The 23738-nt window shown below is 44.4% G+C and overlaps 1 protein-coding gene across 2 annotated transcripts in view; it reads left to right on the top strand.

The window, feature by feature from the left end:
* The window catches only part of elapor2a (endosome-lysosome associated apoptosis and autophagy regulator family member 2a), a 30390-nt gene extending 7526 nt beyond the window's left edge, over nt 1-22864 (top strand). Inside the window, exons 3-23 of one of the 2 annotated variants that reach the window (XM_042110163.1) lie at nt 973-1162; nt 3929-4076; nt 4593-4682; nt 5109-5214; nt 5803-5955; nt 7103-7191; nt 7526-7706; nt 8806-8934; nt 10501-10591; nt 11345-11447; nt 11998-12135; nt 12305-12568; nt 13382-13555; nt 13854-14046; nt 16228-16324; nt 16596-16697; nt 17885-18011; nt 18414-18592; nt 19063-19231; nt 21672-21767; nt 22134-22864. In XM_042110163.1, the coding sequence (XP_041966097.1) occupies nt 973-1162; nt 3929-4076; nt 4593-4682; nt 5109-5214; nt 5803-5955; nt 7103-7191; nt 7526-7706; nt 8806-8934; nt 10501-10591; nt 11345-11447; nt 11998-12135; nt 12305-12568; nt 13382-13555; nt 13854-14046; nt 16228-16324; nt 16596-16697; nt 17885-18011; nt 18414-18592; nt 19063-19231; nt 21672-21740 (2792 nt within the window). In that variant the 3' untranslated portion in view covers nt 21741-21767; nt 22134-22864. Of the gene's footprint in view, nt 1-972; nt 1163-3928; nt 4077-4592; nt 4683-5108; nt 5215-5802; nt 5956-7102; nt 7192-7525; nt 7707-8805; nt 8935-10500; nt 10592-11344; nt 11448-11997; nt 12136-12304; nt 12569-13381; nt 13556-13853; nt 14047-16227; nt 16325-16595; nt 16698-17884; nt 18012-18413; nt 18593-19062; nt 19232-21671 lie in introns of both variants that reach the window. The other variant, XM_042110162.1, reaches the window with a different exon arrangement.
* Nucleotides 22865-23738: the final 874 nt, after the last annotated feature.

Genomic DNA, 23738 nt, shown 5'->3' with positions numbered 1-23738 from the left:
TGAGGATGTGTTGTTTGTTCATGTGAGTGTGTGTGCGCGCGCGTGTGTGTGTGTATGCATGTGTGTTTGTGGGTGCGCGTGTGTTTGTGTGTGTTGGGTGAGTGTTTGTGTGAGTGAGCAGGGGCAGTAGGTGGACTGTGGCCCCTGCGGAGATGAAAAGACAGTCTGCATCAGGGAGGGAGGGAGGGAGGGAGGGAGCGAGAGAGAGAGAGAGAGAGAGAGAGAGAGAGAGAGAGAGAGAGAGAGAGAGAGAGAGAGATAGAGAGATAGAGAGATAGAGAGAGAGACAGAGCTCAGGCGTGAACATGTGAAATAATTTTCTTTTTAAAAGCCCAACATTTCAATTTCTTGGTGATGATAAGAGATATATTTTTTATGCCTGTGGTGTTGTGTGCTTGTAAACAAATACAAAAATATGATTGATGAACGGATTTAAATAGCTCAGTGTACCAGATAATTAAAACGTCTCCTTAATTGATATCATCATTACATAAAACCATTAAATGTTCATAGGATACATGCAAATAGGACTAGAGGCTCTTTTGTTGATATCAGAATTATATAATATATATAACTGTATTTTTTTAAATCTTTTTTGCTTTATCTGTTATCTTTGTGCTTTTAGTTATGTAAAGCACCTTCCCTTTCCTTGCCTAATGAATGTTTATAATATAATGTGGTTAACTGCCCCAGTAGCACTGCTAATTCTTCACCTCAGGTATGAGGAGATATGCATTTGCTTTGATTTGATGGTCACAGAAAGAGTTAGCCAGTTCACCATCTCTACCACTGTTAGTTATCACTGTAGGGTCTTGGAAATTCCTCTGCTTTGTGTTTTGTAGTTCTCTGCCTCTCAATCTATTTTGCATGCTGCTGTCCTGTCTTTTGTCTGTTGAAATGACCACAGGCCTGGCCTGTCGTGCCTCCGTGTCAAGCTCATCTGTCCTCTCCTCCTCTCTTGCCCTTTCGCAGCTTTCTCGTGTGAAGCGGGGGAGTTTCTGGAGATGTCAGCGCAGGAGTGCACGCAGTGCGCCGCTGGAACCTACTCCCTCGGTAGTGGCGTCCGATTCGACGAGTTCGACGACATCCCCGCCGGCTTCACAAGCGTAGCCACCTACCTAGACAGCGGGAACCATGCGGAAGATGAGCTCACCTGCAACGGGTGAGTGACAGGAGGGCAACAGGATGGAACAGTGATAGGAGGCAAATAGAATGGAAAATAGAACAGTGACAAAGTAAATAGAACGGAAATAGAACAGTGATAGGAGGCAAATAGAATGGAAAGTAGAACAGTGACAGTGATAAAGAGAATGGAAAATTGTACAGTGACAGGGTGTATACAAAATAGAGCAATGATGGGAGGTAAATAGAATGTAAAATAGAACAGTTCCATTGGTAAATAGAATGGAAAATAAAATATAGTGAGTTAAAAAGAGAAAAAAATTAACAAGGTAGAGGTGAGTGACTAGATGAGCTGAGATGAACATCTTTGTCTCAGAAGGATGCACCTGCACATGTAGAATAGAGGCGTGGGTAATACTGGTCAGTCTGTAGGCTGGTTGACATTAGCCTCTGACCTTTGACCTTTCTGTAAATGTGGCAATCTGTTTTGGACACAGGAGGTCAGCTGCTTGTATTAGTGTTTTACACACACACACACACACACACACACACACACACACACACACACACAGTACAAACACAGTACAAACACAACACATCTCTGTCTCTTTCTCTCCCTCTCTCTCTCAATTCAATTGAGCTTTATTAGCATGACAAAAAAATACAGTTTGTATTGCCAAAGCATATATGTACGTAGTAGTGTGTAAAGAAAGAAATCTCTCTCTCTCTCTCTCTCTCTCTCTCTCTCACACACACACACACACACGCACACACACACGCACACACACACACTCACACTCACAACACACAAAATGCACAAAATTAACTTAATGCACTCTTAGACAAGATAGATCTAGATCATTGTTTTACAGATTGACCTTTCAGTTTGGTGTGTAATTTGAGGAGGTTACTAATTGGCAGGTAATGTGAACTCCCTGGGCAAAACTGAAAGTCATATTTTGTTGAGGAGTGCCTGTAGACACAGGTTCAGTCTGATGGCTGACTGTGCTTGTGGAAGCAAATACATTGTAATAGCAAATACATTGAATTATCAACAAATAAAAGTTCTCACAAACCAAAACAGTATCTTTAAAGTATTCTGTAAGAAAATCACATTTCAATTGAGAATTCACATTGATTTTGCAATGGGAGCGTGCAAAAGAGCTTAGGGCATTCAATTGTAGGAAAAAGAGGGTGAAGAAAAGCTCCCTGTTGAGAACAAATATTTTGTCCCGTCAGTTCAGCCTTGCTTTGAAAGAGAAAGAGAAATAGAGAGAGGGAGAGAGAGAGAGTTAGGGAGAGAGATGAGAGAGAAAGAGAGAGGGCTTCGGTGTGGATCCCACCTCCCACTGCGTCCCTTGTGCCTGATCTGGCTCCAGCATCACTTCAAACTGGGCCAGCTTGGCTAAAGAAAGACTCCCCCTGGCAGACCGATCACGCTGAGTCCAGTAGGGAGACAAGTCTGGACAGAGGCAACTACAAAAAGAGTATAGAAGACATCGCCACTGTGTGCAGAGCATCCACAGTGCAGTCATCCCCCAATAGCAGTAAATGTGAATGTTGGGATTGAAAGCTGAAGCCCCATACCGGTCATTACTTTTAACAGAACTCTGTATCTGCCATATGCGTGATAAATGCGTGACACTACAGACTGTGCAGACATCTTGCACTTTTGAATTACAGACTGAGGGCTGTATTTTGGGTCACCAGCGCATGGCGTAAAGTTCGTTTTTCACCCGTGCAAAGTTGAATTCGGTATTTTGCACGTTTGTTTTTTAAGCATTGCGCCCAGGGGTGTGGCAATCTAACAACCTAGGGAGGGGCCCAGCGCGTTGTCTAAAAATCGCTATCATACACCACCTAAACCTGGTCAGAAATCAATGGTGAGTTGTTCATATGCTATTTTAAGAGCGCATGTCACCAGTCATATTGGCAGGTGCACGCACCATCCTTCTATCATTCATGAACGCACACCAGCGCACATCCATGCAAAGCATTACAAATTGCACGATTACAATGGGAAACATAATTAGAACAAAGATATTATGAAATACTGTACATCTCATAATGAGTAGTTATTCACCATCATTTGCAAATTGGTAATGACGGTTAAAAGTGATTAGGGGAGAGGCGAGAGACACGTATGGAGCACAGCTGAAGATGCACTGTCACGAGATATAAGCAACTCCTCTGCAGGATAAATGTTGTTTCATTCAGTCATTTGAGCAATATTAGGGTAAGTGTTGCTTTTTCCAGCCTATGTTTTCGGTGGTAACCCATTGTCAGTCAATAGTGAAAGTAACTGCATATAACTGTCTTGTCGTTGACTTATTCCTTGGTGAAGTTAGTTTCACTTTGCCAATGAGTTCAAATAATAGACGAGTGCAAATGTGTGAAGGCTATGCTAGGTTTTAGTAAAGCATGGTTTAAGAATGACTATTCCATACGGTCTCGCAAGCAGCCTCCTTCAAATGCGCCGTTGAATGGCAAAATACCGATGCATTTATTTGACATATCGCGCGTTGCGCCGTTAAAGGGAATGACAGATGTCATTCTCATTGGTTTAAAATGATGTTACACCCCAAACACACCCATATGACTGATTAAAAGACCTAGGAACAGCTTGTTACGCCATACGCTCCACTTTTGATAGCGAAACCCCTCCCAATGTGAACTGGACATCCTACTAAATTTGAACAGACTTTTGACGAGTGATGAATGTCATGATAGGGCCCTGAGTTTATGTGTATCTGTTGGTGTGTATCTGTTTGTGTGATTTTATGTTCTGTTTACGTGTTCTTTTCAGCTCCTCTTGGGTTGCCCAAGGCAACCATCTGGAGTCCAACCGGGATGAGTGCACGGTGTCTCTGATCTACGCTGTGCACCTGAAGAAGCAGGGCTCTGTCACCTTTGAGTACCAATACGTGGACAAGAACCTCTTCTTCGAGTTTTTTGTGAGTCTCTTCGTATTCTTTATAATTGCTATATGGCTGATCTTCTCTTCTCTAATGTCCTGTTTTTTTCTCAAGTAAATTGATGATGAATGTAATGTTCTGCCCCCTTTTCTTCTGTTTTCTGTTGCATGCTCTTCTCTTCTCTTTTCTTCTCTTCTCTTCTCTTCTCTTCTCCTCTCTTCTCTTCTCATCGGTTTTCTCTCATATCAGAGAAACATGAATGTGTCTGTTTGAAAAGGCTTTGCTCTGAGGCTCTCGGCTGATGTAAAATGGATGCTGTTTCTCTGGATTAATTCAGTAGAGTGCTGAGCATCAAACAAGGCTGTCATACTAATTAATGATGGGTGGCCATGTCTGGGAACCGGTGTGGCCTGTTACATAAGCTAATCAGTAAAGCAATCGATCTTTCTCCTGACACATGACTATGAAGTTGGTTGCGCAGATAAGTGATGTGTTTGTTAGGAAATTGTATGAGCTGCGCCATTTTAACTGTTTGGAGTGTGCTCTTCTGTGTAGATTCAGAATGACCAATGCCAAGAAATGGATCAGACATCAGATAAGAAATGGATCAGAAAGACCGCTAATGGAGAGTGGGGAACACACACAGTGAGTGGTATTTAAATTAACAACAGACGACATATATGCACAGACATTTACACGGAATCATGTCACCAAACCATGCAACAAACAACCATAAAGTCACACATGTAAATACATTCACGCGCACACACTTACTATGCATGCCATGCACATATCTACACAAGCACACACCAATGCAATGTTCAGGCAATGTTCAGGACCAGATCAGCAGTGAGTTATTGCATGATGAAACGATACCTCTGGAATGTGCTCACATTGTTGTGGCCTCTGGACGTGTGCATAGACATCTTGTGAGCCTTGACGGAACTTCTGTTGACAAGGTTGGCAACTGGGACTTCCTAAATTGAGGGTGAGTGTTGACATGATTGAACACTGAAGTGTGTCCTGAATGCACACCTGTGTTTATGTTTGGGTGCTGTGTCCGTGCCACAGGTAAACCTCAAATCAGGTGCCAATGTCCTCTACTGGAGAACCACGGGCATCATGGTGGGTGCCAAGGTGGTGAAGCCTGTTTTGCTGAAGAATATTCAGATTGAGGGTAAGCCAACAACCATCAAGTAATAGCATTAATAACCAAGTAGCAATGAAAACATTAAACAGCAGTGCAAAGCCAAGACAGTACATCTTTGTTGACTTATACCAGATATCACTGTTATGTACTAAACAATTATTGAGGGATAAATGTAGCTCTCAAATCTCAAATCTTAAAGCAGTGACGTCCAACAGTATGTGTATTTCTATTGATAAATTAGGGTCATTTTTTAAATAATTTCCTGTCATCTCAAGGCCCCCCTGTGCAGCTGCCCAAGGCCCCATGGGGCCCCTTTTGAGAACCACTGTCTTAAAGCACCTTGTAGGCGTGCAAATTAAGTCATCAATTCTTCTTTTGTGAAGCTCACAATGTTCAGTGTCATATTGTAGTTTATGGATTTCTTTCATTTTCTGTCTTTAAGCTTGTCTGTATCTCCTCATCCAACCTCCTCTTCCCTGTCAAAGCCTTTTATTCGCTAAGGCTTTCTCTTCATCCCCTGTCTGTTTCTTTATCTGTCTTGGTTCTCCTCCTCCTTTCTCTCTTTCTCACATAATCTTCTATCTCTCACTCTCTCTCCACCTCGGTGTCTCTCAGGAGTGGCCTACACGTCCGAGTGTTTCCCGTGTAAGCCGGGCACGTTCAGTCACGAGCCCGGTTCGTCCTCCTGCGAGCCCTGCCCCAGAGACACCTACTCGGGCCGGGGGGCCAGCTCCTGCACGTCCTGCAACCAGGACTCACACTACTCCTGTAAGCACACACGTACACACGCACGCACGCACGCACACACACACACACACACACACACACACACACACACACATACACATATGCACACGTATGGAGAACTTTCAAAGCCACAGACACGTAACACAAAGAATATTTCAGAATTTTGAACATTTTGTCAGACACATGTAGGCTGCTCACTCACTCAAACACAAGCACACACGATGCTTCTATTGATGATGGTTATTTACTCTGGCTTACTGCTTACTGACACAAATCATTACTCAGTCACTCACTCACTCAGTCACTCAGGCACTCACTCACTCACTCACTCACTCACTCACTCACTCACTCTCTTTTTTCTGTCTTTCTCTCTCTCTCTCTCTCTCACACACACACACACACACACACACACACACACACACACACACACACACACACACTTTCTCTCTCTCTCTCTTTCACTTTTCCTCTCTCACACACTTGCTGTCCTGCCCCCAGTCTAGTCTATTCCAGGTGGAAAGACAGGTGGAGGATTCTGCAGAGATTTAAGCCTGTGCAGTTCTGCTAGATTGGGGTTATTTCGGGTAATATCCTCATCTGTGTCTAATTGGTTCTGTTGTGGTGTTTGAGGCTCCTTGCAGCGGGCTCTGCGCAGCACTGCAGCATTCTGCTGTATCAGGGACCAATGAAAGCAGATCTCTCTCATGCTGCCCTACTTAACTAAACATCAGCAGAAAGTCCCCCTCCCCATATACTCTTCTTTTAGCTGAACTGAACTCACTCTTCTCTCTCTCTCTCTCTCTCTCTCTCTCTCAAACACACACACACTCACACTCTCACACTCACACACTCACACACTCCCACTCTCTTTTTCTCTCTCTCTAAAATACACACACACACACACACACACACACACACACACACACACACACACACATACTCTCTCTCTCTCTCTCACACACACACACACACACACACCTCCCTATGTTTTTCTCTCTCTTTGCTATTTTGGCTATGTGTAAAACCATAGGCTGCCCTTTAAAAAAGAAACACTTGAAGATTTAACATTACTCATGCTGTAAGACATCAGTATCATGTATTAATGGATGGTGTGTGTATGTGTGTGTGTGTGTGTGTGTGTGTGTGTGTGTGTGTGTTTCTGTTTCAGCGGAGGGCTCAGCATTTTGTAAGGCCAAGCCTCCCTGCTCACAGAAGGACTACTTTCAGATCCACACCCCATGTGACAGCGAGGGCAAGGTGTGTGAGACGCCCAGGTCTCATTTACACACTCCTACCTGTCACAGTAACATTACAGTTTAATGTTGCAATTCATTTATCATTTCAGTTTACTACAATGTTGTTTGACACCATCATAGACATTTTTCCACAATCACAAATTGAACAACATTTCGAAAAGCCATGCACTTACAGTATATATAAAAGCCTCTCAATGTTTTAATGATTTAACATGTGGCTTAGACATTTTTTGTTGGCAATGCAAACACATTTCTCACATATTTGCTGTCAGGTACTCAAGAGGGTGTTCTTAACATTGTGCTCCTGTGTTGTTTTTATTGACATTTTTGTCTAGACTCAAATCATCTACAAGTGGATCGAGCCCAAGATCTGCCTGGATGATATGAAGGGTGCGGTGACACTGCCCCCTTCAGGCGAACGCAAGCCCTGCCCGCCCTGCAACCCTGGTTTCTATAACAACGACACAGCCACCTGCTCACCCTGTCCCCAGGGAACGTATTCTGAAGGGAGCAAAGGTGACCTCCAGCAAGCCATTGCTTAATTAAGGCTCAACACCTGATTTGTTTTTTTTTTCCACATTCACTACATTTAGACAACAAGAAATAATTGTCCTGTTGTAGTTACACCGATGTCTTAGTGCTGCTCCTGCTTCACATGAAAAGTACATAGTCAATCTCATGATGAAACACAGTATGTTGTAGTAGTCAGTTATGTGGGGATCACATTAGCAAGCGGCAGGTTTCCTATAGCGTAACGATAGCATTGAACAAGCTGAGCGTTGAACTTGGTTCAACTTCCAAACCGCAACGCAAGCATCAGTTAAGGCAAACCGTTTGTGTTACCATAGGAACGAAATAGAACTTATTATGGTCTGAGCGTTGCGTTAAGGGCCTATCACATTGTACACGGTATGCTCTGCGCCGCTAAATTATTCTTGGTTGAGGTAATGTCCCAAAGATTTTTGTTGTGCTTGCCGCCGGGCTCAGCGCAAAATACCAATGACTTACAGCGCACCACGGTTAAAGATCAACATGATTGAACTTTGACTGCGGCACATGCTAGAGCGGCGAAGCGGCAAAATGTCGCTTGCACTGCGGTTTGCTCATCGCAGCGGCAGACCAGTTCTTGCGTGCGCAAACCATTGACAATAATGCATTTCATAGCACATACCGCGTGTAATGTGATAGGCCCTTTACGCCTGCTGCTGCCGCTGGCTAATGTGATCCCCGCCTTATTATCCTATACTGCATGTTTCAAATATTTCAGGTTGACATTCTTCTGTTCTGTATTTGATATGATAATTATATTTACAAAGTGACTAAGAGCCTACCCAGTTGCTCCACCTACTGAATCAATACCTCAGAGACCAATGCCTACAGAGCACCCAAAGTCAATGATATCATAAGTAAACATGGTCCTGATTATAAAGTGTTCATCTGACTAGATTTGATGTAACATGCTGTAACACTTACAGCTATATGACTCTGTCCTTTATTGCATCAATTGTCCTCTCCTCTGTTTCTTTATCCTTTTTTGGCTCATTCTTTCTTTTCTCTCCTTCATCCTTCCATCCTTCCTGTCCCGTCCCTCCTCGTTCTCCTCCTTTGCCTGCAGAGTGTCAGTCGTGTCCAGCTGGCACCGAGCCGGTCCTGGGTTACGAGTACAAGTGGTGGAATGTGCTGCCTGCCAACATGAAGACCTCCTGCTTCAACGTGGGCAACAACAAGTGCGACGGCATGAACGGTGAGGAAGGCTGCAGTGGCGCAGTGTGGAGGCTAGAGGGCGGCGTTGACTCACAGGTGCCACGCGTGAGGGATGGGCAGTGGAACAGGGATGGTGGGGATGGATGATCTACTGCATGCAGGGCATGAACACATGGATCATACAGAACCGTGAGGACGCATCGCTGATCTTCCATAGAGAGTGAGGAGGCAGAGATGAGTGACCAGATCATGTGGAGACAGAGGGAGGTGATAGATAGATAGATAGATAGATAGATAGATAGATAGATAGATAGGTAAACAGATAGATAGAGAGAGAGAGAGAGAGAGAGAGAGAGAGAGAAAGTTAGAGACATAAAGCAGAGACAGATCCTGACCAAATACAGACTCAGTGACCACAGTCTAGCCATAGAAAAGGGCAGACTGAGAAAATCCTGGTTGCCAAGAGAGCAAAGAATATGTGGTCACTGCGTAACAGGTGAGGTTGAGACTGAGGTGCACTTTCTTCTTCACTGTGAGAAATATGCAACTATACGTAAGTCATACTTTGACAGGCTTACAAGCCTAATCCCAGGGTTCAGAAATCTAGAAGAACAAGAAATAATGGCAGTCTTACTCGGACAGCAGAGACAGACAGCAAATCTTGCTGCCAAATACGTCACCGAATGCCATAAGGCAAGGGACAGTGGTTAAATAATTAAATAATTATTACTTTTATATGGCACCTATCCATATAATTACACAGACAAACACCACGCAGCCACGCACACGCACACACACACACACACACACACACCAGTTTGTTTGTTAATCTTGGGTGCGTATCTATTTGACATACTGTATTCCAAGCATTCTCTATGTAAATGTATGTCTAAATGTTCTGCTTTGGCAATGCAAAAATATTTGTCATGCTAATAAAGCTCACTTAATTGAATTGAATTGATTTGAATTGAGAGAGAGAGAAAGACTGAAAGGAAGGGCAGAGCTGTTGAGTAGTGTATGGCATGAAGTGTGTGCAGGACTCTGTGTACATTATGGGAATGTGTAGAGATCTTGTAACAGATGGTGAACATAGACTGGACCATTTGAATCTGGTGTCCCTGGCTCATTTTGAAAGTAGTCCTTCATTGTGAGTGTACATGTTTTTGTCTCTGTGTGTGTGCGACTGTGTGCACACACACAGAGACACGACTGTGTGTGTGTGTGTGTGTGTGTGTGAGAGTGAGTGTGTATTCTTAGGTATAATTCTGACTTCATTTGCAGAGTAAAAAATTATAACCATGGAGAGCCTCTAAGGAGGATGTATTTTCTCTCTCTCTCTGTCTGCCCCTCTATATAACACCTACGCACACAGACAAAAAAAATCACACACAGTTCTGGTCTGGTCTGCATGGATTGTTGTGTTTACTAATGTGTTTTCTCCCTCCCTCTCTCTCTCTCTCTCTCTCTCCCTCCCTCTCTCCCTCTCTCTCTCTCTCTCCCTCCCTCCCTCCCTCTCTCTCTCTCTCTCTCTCTCTCTCTCCCTCTCTCTCTCTCCCTCCCTCCCTCCTTCTCTCTCTCTCTCTCTCTCTCTCTCTCTCTCTCCCAGGCTGGGAGGTAGCAGGGGACCACATTCGCAGTGGAACGGGTGGCTCTGATAATGACTACCTCATTCTCAACCTGCGTGTCCCTGGCTTCAAGTAAGTCCAGTCTGCCTCTGAGCATCTCACTCTGGCATTTTGGGAAATTAGCAGTAGAGCCCTGGAGCATTCTGGAATGTTCTGTGCCCGATTTCTTCTCTCACTCGAAAAAAAAAAAAAAAAGAATGCACATCAGCATGTCCTGGAGTTTCACACTCCTGTGAGACATGTACCACCGCAGGCTCTAACACGGGTCTTGACATTTCCTGGTGGTGGCATGCTTGTGAAACGCCATAATTGCCCACATCTCAAACGGTTGCACAGGACTCACCCCCACAGCCAGCAAGATCCGCACCTATGGCCCAAAGGATTAATGGTGGCATTTAAACTCTGAAATGTATTTGAGGTGGAGCATTCTATTCTGACACTCTATCAACATAGGCCCACGCACTATGAATTTGTCAGTGTATTAGAAGTGAAGAATTATATTGTTTTTGAGTATACGGTATGCTACTCATATGCTACGAATAACTACTTTGTATTCAGACAATGAATCACTGGGCCACTGTGGAATTGGGTGTTGGGTAAATTGATCCATATGTTTGCAATAGCAAACTAATACTTTGAGTATAGCAAGGATGCACAACATGGTGTGGTACGTATTCACACCAAGATGTGGGACTGCTGCTGTCATTATTTCATGTTGACGGCATTTATCACTGCATTTAATCTTAGTTGTCATGATGACTGTGTCCAGTTTTTCTTGGGGGTGATGCTGTGGTAATCTAATCTAATCTGGTCCGTCTCCCTCAGGCTCCCGACATCAGCCATCGGCAGCACGGGCAACGAGTTCGGCCGGATCACCTTCGTCTTTGAGACCATCTGTTCGGCAGACTGTGAGCTCTACTTCATGATGGTGAGAGAGAATGGGAGAATGCCAAGGTGGATGCTGTGTGTGTTTGTGTGTGTGGGTGCACATGTGTGTACATGTGTGTGTGTGTATGTGCTTGCTTGTGTGTGTGTGTGTGTGCATGCATGTGTGTGTATGTGCGTGCTTGTGTGTATGTGTGTGCATGTGCAAGTGTGTGTGTGTGTGTGTGTGTGTTTGGAGGCTACTCTACCACACACAAGCCATTGTTCATAGCAAGACAGTACAGCGATACGGCGTGAGTGTTTTATCTATCATCTTTAATATGTCTATTAATTATAAAACAGAACAATTTTAATCACTGTGCTTGGCTTATACAGTAGGGAAGCAGAATGTTTAGCTTATGTGCTCTTGACTGATGAATTAATTGGATTGATTTTGGTACCAACAGCGATGATACATAGTATTTAGCTATTGACTTTTGCAGGGTTTGTAGGCGTTTTTTTTATCTCAGTCAGCGATCGATAAGGACTAAACCATTTTGTGAGTTGTGTAGAGAGAGATAGGGCTGGAACATATTGTTCTGTTGTTTGTGTAGGATGTAAACAGGAAAAGCACTAACGTGGTGGAATCCTGGGAAGGCAGCAAGGACAAGCAGTCCTACACACACATCATGAACATGAATGCCTCCGTGTCCTACACCTGGGCTTTCCAAAGAACCAATCAGGCTACAGATGTGAGTACACACACACACACACACACACACACACACACACACACACACACACACACACACACACACACACACACACACACACACACACATTGATACTTTGTCTGTATTATCAGTACACTATTACAGGCACCCTGATGCATAGAACTTTCTCTCTCCTCCCCTCTGTCAGGCACGGCAGTACGTCAATGACATTGTGAAGATCTACTCCATCACGGTGACCAACGCGCTGGACGGCGTCTCGTCCTCGTGCCGCGCCTGTGCGCTGGTGTCCCAGCACTCGGGCTCCTCCTGCGTGCCCTGCCCTGCCGGCTACTACATCGACAAGGACACCAACCGCTGCCAGGAGTGTCCGCCAAACACCTACCTCAGCGGTCATCAGATCTACGGCCGAGAGGCCTGTCTGCCCTGTGGCCCGGGCAGCAAGAGCAATAAGGTGAAGATGGACTCTTTTTTTCGTTTAGCCTTCTGTCTTTTTCGTTGTCACTCACTTTTTTATTTCCCACAGTTATTCTTTACCTCTGTTTTTCCTGAAATGGTTTCCAAAAAGAATGGATGTTATAAATCACAATTATTCCTTTTCCACCATTCGGACACTGTCAGAGCTTAAGCTGTTTGAAGATGGACGGTGGAAGTAGGCATTAGTCACTGTCTGAGCACAAGGAGGAGCTGAGGAAAGTGTCCAGACGGGTTTAGTGCAGGATGGACAGAGACAGGTCTCTTCCCTGCTGTGTCTAGACATGATGGCATCAGCCTGGATGAGCCGCACTGGCCAGCTCCCCCTTCTGTCTTGCTGACCTCCCATGTAGTATGTGCACATTGTGTGTTTGTGTGAGTGTGTGTGTGTGTAGATGTGTGATGCTGTTTGAGTGTGAACATGTGTGTGAGTTTGTTTGTGTGTGTGTGTGTGTGTGTGTGTGTGTGTGTGTCTGCAGCACTGAGCTCCCTCTGTCTCAGCTTTCTTTGGTCCGTTGGCACCAGTCAGAAAAGGCTGGGCTCCCCCACCGAGCTGGGTTCCGTTCAGGATTGACTCCTGTTAGGGCGAGAGACAGTGTCGCCACAGGCCTGTCCCGGGCAGGATTCACACAGGAAAATGCTGCCTGGCGAGATCTTCTATTTCTGAAAGCACTTCTGACATAGAAATAATACTAGTTGTTAGCTGTGTTGATAATAACATACAATAGCACATACTCTCTCTCTCTCTCTCTCTCTCTCTCTCTCTCTCTCTCTCTCTCTCTCTGTGTTACAGGAGCATAGTGTGTGCTACAGTGACTGCTCATTCTCCCACATGGAGCAGAATAAGACGTTTGTGTATGACTTCAGTGCTCTGAACACAGTGGGCTCCATTATGAATGGGCCCAGCTTCACCTCCAAAGGAACAAAGTACTTTCACCAGTTCAACATTAGCCTTTGTGGAGCTGAGGTACACAACTACTTATATACAGTCATATTACTCCAAACTGTACTACTGGCATTTATTCTAGACTGCAGCATATCCTCACAGGCAAGCATTCACATCTACATAAACACGCCCATCCACCCACACACACCCACAGACACACTATCAAGAATATCTCATTGTACAGATTAGATTAAATTTGTGCATTAAATGTGTCTGATTCTCCTCGCCTTGTCTAAAAATACACAGCAGAACTATTGTTGGTTTAGACGAGGTCTTTTGTTAAATGTTAAATTTACATTCTTTGTTCTCTGCGGTTCAGGGCCAGAGGGCTGCTGTCTGCACGGATAATGTCACCGATCTGTCCAATAAAGAATCACAGAGTGGGGAGGCCACTGAACTGGCCAGTGCAGTTGAGTCGTTCATCTGTCAATCAACCATAATCCCAGCAGATGGGCGGGGCTTCAGGACAGCACTCTCGTCCCAGTCCATCAGCCTTGCCGACATCTTTTTAGGTGAGTAAAGTGTGATTTAATAAAATAATATATCACCATAGTAAATTGAATATCACTAAAGATTAGGCAACAACACTTTACTGGGATATCAGACCATCTGTAGATAGTCTATAGAAGACCATCCAAGTATAGTGTGGGCAAAGATGGTTGTAGCTATCTTATAATGTTGTAATAACAACTGCTGTGGTAACATTCAACTCAAGCCGCAGGATGTTTTATGTAAATCCATAAAACACAAATCCAGGATAATTCAGGCAGAAATTGGAGCGGATCGCTCTTTGGTCTGTAGTCTGTGGAGACGGTGGAGCCGGGAGCCTGCGAAGTGTTTGCCATCTTCTCACTTTACACAGAGACATTAGCAACCCTCCAAACTGGGAGACTAATCTCCTCTGTGCGAGTCGCTCTGCCTCCACCTTGCTGGATTTCGCCCATGGCATACGATGCGCTACACAACAGCGGCGGCGGCGATGGTATGGAGCCGCTCCTCAGCAACCACGCTCGGCTCCTTCACTCTTCGTCTCTGTATGAGTCATCACCTATCCTCCTCCTCCTCCTCCTCCTCCCCTACTCTCTCGCTCCTCTCTTCTCTCCTTTCCTCCCTCTTCCTTCCCCCTTTCCCTTGCAGTAAGCCCCATCGGGGAGAGGGGGGTGGATGGGGTAAACGAGTTGCTCAGAGGCATTTCCATGCAAGCCGATGGAGCTTTTTTGTGTGTATGTATTTGAGTGTGTGCGTGCGTGCGTGTGTGTGAGTGAGTGAGTGAGTGAGTACACGCGCATGCCTTGTGTGCCACTTCAAGCCTCCTAATTTCATTTTCTGACTTCAGATTCACACAATCTGAATCATAAAAACTGCAGACTTCAAGTTGCCCCCAGGAGTCATTTCGTGTCAGGCGAGAGAGGCTTTCATTAAGCAAAAGAGAAACATCTCAAACGATGCACCACTTCCTGCATCATGAACGCATAGCAGCTAGCACCACGTGAGACACTCCACCATCGTCATTGGAGGGTTATGCAGAATAATCGTCGGCGCTGCTTTTTTTTCCGGAGAGACTCCACACTCTCATAACTTTGACAGTGCTTTAGATTCAAGGTCCAGACATCTAAATCCCCGCTCCGTTGAACTGCAGGAGTGCCTCAGATTCAAATTTGAGAAAAAGGTTTGAAAAAGGTTAGACGTCTCCTTCTTTTTATTTGAGCTTACCTTCCCTGAAGTAAGCCTCAGCTCAGCAGATTGGGTGTGTACACTTGAGGGGTTATCTGAAGCTATGCCTGCTGCAGGCCTGCCTTAGGGTAAGGGTGGGGGAGGTGGGGAGGCACTGATTTGGTGACATATTTGATAGAGTACATGTTATGTAACCACAGAAGTTTCAGTAGAATCAGCACAGCGAGGATCACGGGCCAAAGGCACATTTTCTCAGAAGTAATGGCTTGCGTAGAAGATTAAACTCAAATGTGTAATCAAATGATTCAGTATCAGCTATTTTCCTAATGTTGGGCTACGGGTCGCACACGCTCTGAAATTGCTAGCAAGGTAAAAATGCAAAGAAAGCCAGATGGATGTGACTTAACTTCTGAGAAGTGGAATTTTCTCTCAGTTTTTACATAAAATTTGTGGTCACTCGTACCTTTGAACAGTCTCCTCATGTCTGAGTGGTTCTTGAAGATGAGGTCTCCATGGAAACATACATTTGTATAGTTGATGAACTTAAGAGAAGATTTCATGCAGGACTACTAAGAAAATCATATCTGTCTTTAACAATTTGGCTTCCCACTGTTAGACTTAATGAAAAGTATTATCATATCTAGTGCATACTTAGAAAATATCATCACACTTTCTTTGATGTAATGGATATTCAAATTTAATGGATATTTGACACTAGCAGAGCTGATGGTTAGGTGTTTTTGCTTTGTAAAAATGCTGTCCTTTATATGTAGCCTTGGTTTCCAACAACATTTTCTTTTCCAGTTAATATGGTAATCAGCTGCCATGTCCAATATGTCTGTCACCAAATATCCCTGTCATATACTTACTGATTGCCTTTTTCTTGTGCCTGTGTGTGTTTGTGTATGTGCCTCTCTATGTGTGTGTGTGTGTGTGTGTCTGTCTGTGTGTGTGTGTGTGTGTGTGTGTGTGTGTGTGTGTGTGTGTGTGTGTGTGTGTGTGTGTGTTTCACTCTGTAGGAGCTTCCGTGGAGAGCACACTTGATGGTGTCACTGTCAGGGCGGATTTGTTTCCGGAGACCTCAAAGAAAGTTCCAGATGTCAACTTCTTTTACCGGTATGCACAGATTCGGGCATATTTTTAGATTTTGGGGAATAATCCCCCGGGATTCATTTCCATCCCCTTTCCAAAAATAAAATTGAGTTTTGTTAACACAAATCTATGTAGACAGTTGTCACCTTAACTACATTAGTTAAATAAAGTTGCACATTTTGTGTTGCAGAGCTATATAGCAATAGCTGTTCTTATTCATCGATTCAAATAGAGATAAATAGACATGCAGTGAATGTGGTATTATGGTGTTGCATTAATGCTTGTTTGTGGCCAGTTCCCCCCAGTCCACTGCCTCCTGTGACAATGGGAGACATGCAGTGGTGACCTTGCGCTGTAACCCTGTGAAATCTGCCCGAGGAGAGCTATCTGTACCCAGGTAAGACACACACACACACACACACACACACACATACATACATATATGTGCATGCACAAATGCACACGCTCACACACAAACACACACATACACACACAGACGCACACTCCCACATACACACACACATACACACAATTCATGAATACCCTTCAGATTTCTATTGATGATTTTTTACCTAAAGTTTAAGAACTGCCATATATTGTGAGGACATAATCACTGGGGTTCGCAGTTGATTTGCTTTGAATTGTATTATATAAAAAGAGCTTGTATTTGTAGAAAAGAAACAGCATTATGTGGAATGTACTTCAAATGTGTTTGAACTTCATCCCAGTGGTAAACCGAACATGCCCGAACAGAAAGATAATCTAATATCTTATTTATAATTCAGAATGGCAGTGAGAATGCAAAAGGTTTACTAGATAATTTGAAATTCACACTGGAATTGCCATGCATTGCAGAAAGGTGCTATCTAAAAGTGGTGATCTAACCAAAGTCAGATTAAGTATGGTTGTATGATATTTTTTGTTTGCTGTTCTTCAGTATCACAGTCATTTCTCTTTCTTCAGTAAAATGTATGATGCTGGTGCCTTCTCCAGATTTTACTTTCCTACTTCAATGGAAAGTCATTGAAATGTTGCATCATCTGGATGGTGCTTTACTAAAGACGAAGCCCTCTCCCCTGCAAGGGCTCTTTAAAATTGTGTCCTATCAACAAAAAGATCCTCCACGCTGAGTGATATTGATTTGTACCATGAAGTTCCCACTTGCCAGGCTTACTTTGAAATGGCCATACCATTTGTGACCGGTTCTAGCTGTGTTCGACTTTTTTTATGGTGTGTGAAAAATCCCTAATTGGCCTCCATTTGTTCCAAGCACGCCTTGCAATGCAAATTTCTATTCATGTGGGAAATGAATTGATTATTTCAGACACATTGTTCTCTTAATGCTCCCTACCTTAGAAAAATGGCTGTCAGGCATTTCAGGCAGGCTGTTTCATCCTAATGGTTTTTTTTTGTGTATTAATAGCTGTTATTGTTCCCTATACAGGCTTCCCAATTGCAGTACAAATGTTTTTGTTTCCTGAGCATATTCACTAGCTCTGATCCAGCTTTGGCTGAGCTGATTTTCTGTATTTTGGTGGGGTTTTTTTCTCTGACCTTCTGTTTTCGTTGGCTCTTGCCTTGCAGTCAGTGCCCGGCCGGGACCTGTGACGGTTGCACCTTCAACTTCCTGTGGGAGAGTGCCAGTGCCTGCCCACGCTGCACTGAGGCGGATTACCATGAGATTGAGGGGGCATGCAAGGGTGGCGTCCAGGTACGCTATCCCCGTTATATTCCCTTTCTCTCAGCTGTGTCAAGGTTTCTCTGGACCATAGTGCACAGTGCTAGATTTTATTCTGGCACAAGTTTAATGTAATCTAGTTAAGTGCTACATAGATGTTGTAACATGGATGTCTTGATGACAAATACTACAATGGAATACAATGGTGAATTGTGGTTAGAGAGTGGTGACATGTGTGGGTAACACAGTCAGCCCAGGTATAATACAGGCTGCACATTAAATGAAAATATATGATGCCGTTTCTGCAGACTGACCAAGTTGCTTTCATGCACTGTGTTCTCTAACATATGCGCATATGCCCTTTATTTCCCTATCTGACCATTTTTAATCAATAAAGTGTCTAGTAACACTCTTGCCTTCCCCCTGGCCTCCCAGGACACGCACTACGTGTGGAATGAGCCCAGGTTGTGCACGGGGGGTGTGCTGCTGCCGGAGAAGAAGACCTGGCCCTGCGAGGCCATCGATTTCTGGCTGAAAGTGGGCGCTGGGGTGGGGGCCTTCTGTGCCGTGCTACTCATCTCCCTCACCTGCTACTTCTGGAAGAAGAACAAGAGGTGGGCCAGAGGCCTCTCTCTGTGTGTGTGTGTGTGTGTGTGTGTGTGTGTGTGTGTGTGTGTGTGTGTGTGTGTGTGTGTGTGTGTGTGTAAATGTACACATTTACCTTCCTGCTGAGGTTGTAGCCAACCCCTCTATTAGCAATTCATGAGAAGTTGTAAGCCTTGAAGGACGCCTGCATCATAAATGAAATATACAACATGGCTTGTAGGAGATGTAGCGTAGGTATGATTCATAACCCTCGGCCTAGTTTCAACGATGTTGATGTTTGTGAGCCCATGGTTGACAGAAGAGCAGTAAAAGTGCATAATCTTCACAGGATTTTCAACCGAGCCTTGTTGCACTAAATGTATCAGGGCCATGACAGAGGGCCCCTATTCAAATGAATGATATTAAATCATAAAGTTTTACACACAATTTGGACATCTCTGTCCCACCCTTACCCCACTCTAACCCCTCCCCATGACAGGTTGGAATATAAGTACTCACGGTTGGTGATGTCGGCCAATAAGGAGTGTGAGCTGCCAGCTGCGGACAGCTGTGCAATCATGGAAGGCGAGGGGGAGGAGATGGAGGACGAGGTGGTGTACTCCAACAAGCCCTCCCTCCTGGGCAAGCTCAAGGCCATCGCCACGAAGGTGAGTCCCTCTTCCAACCTCACAGCATTTTTACATTCAAGCAAGGTTTTTTGGAGAGGGGAAAAAAACAGCTCAAGGCCAAGGTTGGGAAAAACACAAGATGATGGTTTGCAAGATATTTTGTTAGATTAAAAGGCAACTCTTATCAAAAGCTGATTGCATTATTAATCTATCTATGTAGGACAATTATGCACATAAATGATGATATTTTATCTATTCTTTAAATCAGAACCCCCTGAATAATTTTAGTAGGGAACAAGCCACACTTATTTGCTGTTGACTCAGACTTCTGTTTTTTGTTTTGTTCCAACAGAATTCTTGTTCAAAACATTGAGCTGTGTTTTTGTCCTTAGTCTACAGTGTGTGACAGTTCAGTTATATAACTTGAACTGTCAATGGATCCTAAGCTGTTGGATCCTGCTGTATTTTTGTGACCAGAGATACAGGATGTTTTTGAATTTCTTAGTATGTGTGTGTGTGTGTGTGTGTGTGTGGTGTGTGTGTGTGTGCATGCAGACAGTTGAGCATTTTTGTAGATATTGTCTCTTTCACCTTGAAGTCTAACTGAAGATCTTCTTCAGCCGGGCTTGCGGATGACTTTGTGAGATTAAACAGGCTGTTGAGGCGAGCAACCCGGGGACACACACAGCACCACACACACACACACACACACACACACATACACACACACACACACACACACACACACACATACAGTATACACACAACATGGACACACACACACACACCACACAGACTACAGCCAATTACAGAGGCAAAGAGAGGGAGCTGAGAAATTCAAGGGGAGAAACAGAGAGCCAGAGAGAGAGAGAGAGAGAGAGAGAGAGAGAGAGAGGAGAGAGAGAGAGAGAGAGAGAGAGAGAGAGAGAGAGAGAGAGAGAGAGAGAGAGAGAGAGAGAGAGAGAGAGAGAGAGAGAGAGAAGCCCAGAGACGCATATAGAGAATAAATCCCGTTGAGAGCGTGGTGGAGCTCTGTCTGCTTGCCGTGGCCATTGTCCCACTTAAGTGGTGGTTGGAACAGCAGCCCGTACAGGACGAGCCAAGCACCACTGCAGTCCAGTGGGTGGACGGCAAATCCTCAGTTAGATCAGAGACACAAAGCCATAGAGGAAGAAGGATGGACACAAAGTGGGGGGCTAGCAGTAAAGGCCACTGAAAGAGAGGGGGGATAATAAATGAAAGCTGGTTTAAGCTGTAAGCAGCCAGACTTGTGGCAGTTATGTTCATGCGGGACCCCAATGATTGTAGAAGGATCAGATGTTTTATTACTCTTATATAAACATGCATTGAGGATTTATGAGTCATTAATGAGTCTGTGCTATGAGTTAGTCTGGGATGTAGATTAAAAAGCAACGAGGCTGTACTCAATGCAGACAAAGTACATCAACCGAATTTGCCATGTCACCTCCTTACCAAATACCTCAACCAGGGCATTTATCCATGGCCAGCAGTATACTATTGCCCAGGTATTTTTCAAAATATAATCTCATTATTACACGATGATGTCATTTTTCAGAGGTAACCTCATGAAACCAGTGTTGTGCAAAATGACTGGTGCCAGATGGCACATTCGTCACACCTCCCTATGATCTCGTAGCCTGGCCCCGCCTATTTAGATCTTCTTTTAAGGAGAGCTAGTCTGGAACACCATAGTTCATAACCGTTTCTCTCAGACAAGAAAAATGTCAGGCCAATCAACGACGAGAGGGGAAGACAAAACCGAAACTTATTGTGATAAACAGACATAGAAACACCTGCAAAAAATGCAGTTGGAAAAATGCCGAAATTTACATTTAAGGTACCCACATATATTGTTTCCTGACTGTTGATGCTGTTTATTGTCAATCAAGAGTCACCAGACTCTATTCACTTTGTGAATGAGTCTGGATTTTTCCAGGCTAATCATCTCTGGCTCAAACTAAAAAAAAGCTTTTGCATGCGCCCTCATGCTAAATTCCTTTAGGCTTTTGAAATGCTTTCTCTTCATTTTCAGACCCTGTTTTTTCCAGAGACGAGCTGTTCTCCACTCTGCTCTGTCAGTCACTTCTCTCCTCCTTGCTTTGTACCAGTACCCCCCCCCACACACACACACACACACACACACACACACATACATACACACTCAGACACACATGCACACACACACACACACACACACACACACACACACACACACACACACACACACTTCCTACCCACCCCCACCTTCCTATCTAAAGGCCAAAGGGAGCCGCATGCCAATCCTTGGTTGCCAAGACAATGGCCTGTTTACATCGTTAGGCCCTGGCCTTAACGAGAGCTCGGTTTGAATGGCGACTGACCCTGACCCACGGAGAGGTGGCTTCTCTCTCCGCGCACATCATTGTGTTCAATGTGCCCTGATTCGTTCCTGTCATGTTCTCTGTGTTCCTGTTTCTAGGGTAACGAAGACACCAGCGAATCGGTCCAGCTCAAGTCTTCGAAGGCAGAGCGATGGGTGTGGGGATAAAGAGAGAAGAAAGAAACAAGGCGCAGTGTAAGAGACTGAAGCAGAGAGAGAGAGAGAGAGAGAGAGAGAGAGAAGAAGACAAGAGAAAACCCATCAGGGAAGATGGAAATGTTTTCGATGGGGCCCCAAGAATCAGGATTTTGACTCGGGAAGTTGTACAGTACCTATCTGGTGGCCTTACAATCGGGTGAAAGGCAGCACCCATTCCAAAGGGGAATATTTATGTCAAATTCTGATGGTTTCTGCTCAGGAAAAGAAGTGGAAATTAAAAAAAAAAAAAAAACGTTATTGTTTGATTGATTTTTGTTGTATTTTATTGTGTTGTATTTGACTTTGTCACTGTGCATTTTTTAATTGTTTTCAATTGGTATCTATCCATTTGACTCTGTACAGGTGTATACACCCACACCCCATACCTGCTCTCCACCACCCGCCTCTCAGTATCTGTCATGCCTGGTCTGTGAGCTCCTCATGGGCTTCTGACTCCCACACTCCCCCCTGACTCCTCAGGAGGCCATGGAATGCCTCTGTCTGTTCCCTCCAGAGAGGTTACCTGTAGCTCACCTGGCTGTGGTAAGCAACAGCAACAAAGGACCCCTCACTTGGTCCATAAAAAACAAAATATACATATATATGTGCAAATGGATAGCAACCCTGCAAAAAACAATGTCAAAAGAGAAATTGATTAAGCTAACTAAATAAATTAATGAAGTGGCCCATGTTATTAGAGGGTTGCTGCAGTCTTTATTTTGCTGCTTTACACTATTTGGTGCTGTTTTAGAAGCACAGGACCTTCAGGGTGAGATGAGGTACCATAGAAATTGTAACTATTAATGACATCTTGGGCTATTTGATATCCGTGTGCTGATGACTGACTGTGTACTTTTTTTCTAGAACATTCAAGGCATAATACACGCCCCCTTTCCCAGCCCCCCCAATTTCCTCCTTCCCCCTGCATATTTAAAGTAAAAGTCAAATGATGTGTGTTTGTGTTTAACTCTGAGTGGACTCTACTCAGCTCGATCTTTGGCCTGTCTGTGAGATTTTTGCTTTGTTTTTTTTGTTTTTTTTTCTTTCTCGTCTTTCTCTTTTTTTTGTCATAATAAATACTTGTTTGCACTGAAGAGACCTCTGTTCCTTGCATTCATTTAAATGGGGGTGAGGGGGATAATTGAGTTCATCAACACCATGAGAGTAATTAATGTCAGTAATCAGGACCATGCCGAGAAATCAGCTCTCCTCTCCGCCGTCGCGCTGCATCCTTCATCGCTCTCCCCCTGTCAAACCTTGCCGCTTGGCTTTCCTCACTCTCTCTGTCCCGTCATCATCTCCATCTTTCTCCATTTGTTTTTTATTCCTCTTTCTCTTTTTTTGCTCGCTATCCTTCTTTCCTATGTCTGTGTTGAGCTCTCAGGTTCTCTCTCCCTTCCTTCTCTCTGCCTCTCCTATTGTCCTCTCGCTTCCCTCTCTTTGCTAAAGCAGCATTTTTGTGCTGAGAAGGACGGGGGGGGGGGGGGGGGGTGCATTTGCATTTATGTGTAGAGAAAGTGCTGTGGCCTTATGCCTTTTGCCTCTCCCATCATGCTCCACTTTGGGACCATTAGCCATTAGATCCCCTCGGTGAAGCATGATGCAGTGGGACGTGTGCCATTCGCTCACAGTACTTCCCTACAGAAAGCCAAACGAGGCACGAGGCACACCCACTAGGAGAGTCTACCGTTGACAGGTCTCTCTCATCCCTCTGTCCTGCCCCCCCTCTCTTCTCTTCTCTCTATAGTTCTTTCATTCATGTTCTTTTTGTCTGTCTCATTTTTGAGACAATCACTTTTTGTTTTTTCCCCCTCTCCCTCCATCCCTCTTTCTATCCCCCTCTCTCTTTCTCTCTCTCTCTCTCACCTGTGCTCGTGAACCTAAATGGCTGATAAAAGAGCAGCTTTTCAAAGCCGCTCCTCTCTGATGCCTCGTTGTATTGTTCCGCCTGCCCAAAACCTTGCACCC

The sequence above is a fragment of the Alosa sapidissima genome, chromosome 11 (assembly GCF_018492685.1).
Source record: "Alosa sapidissima isolate fAloSap1 chromosome 11, fAloSap1.pri, whole genome shotgun sequence".
NCBI classification, from domain to species: Eukaryota; Metazoa; Chordata; class Actinopteri; order Clupeiformes; family Clupeidae; genus Alosa; species Alosa sapidissima.
The sequence above is the reverse complement of the archived record's forward strand: the minus strand, read 5'-3'. Positions and strand labels throughout refer to the sequence as shown.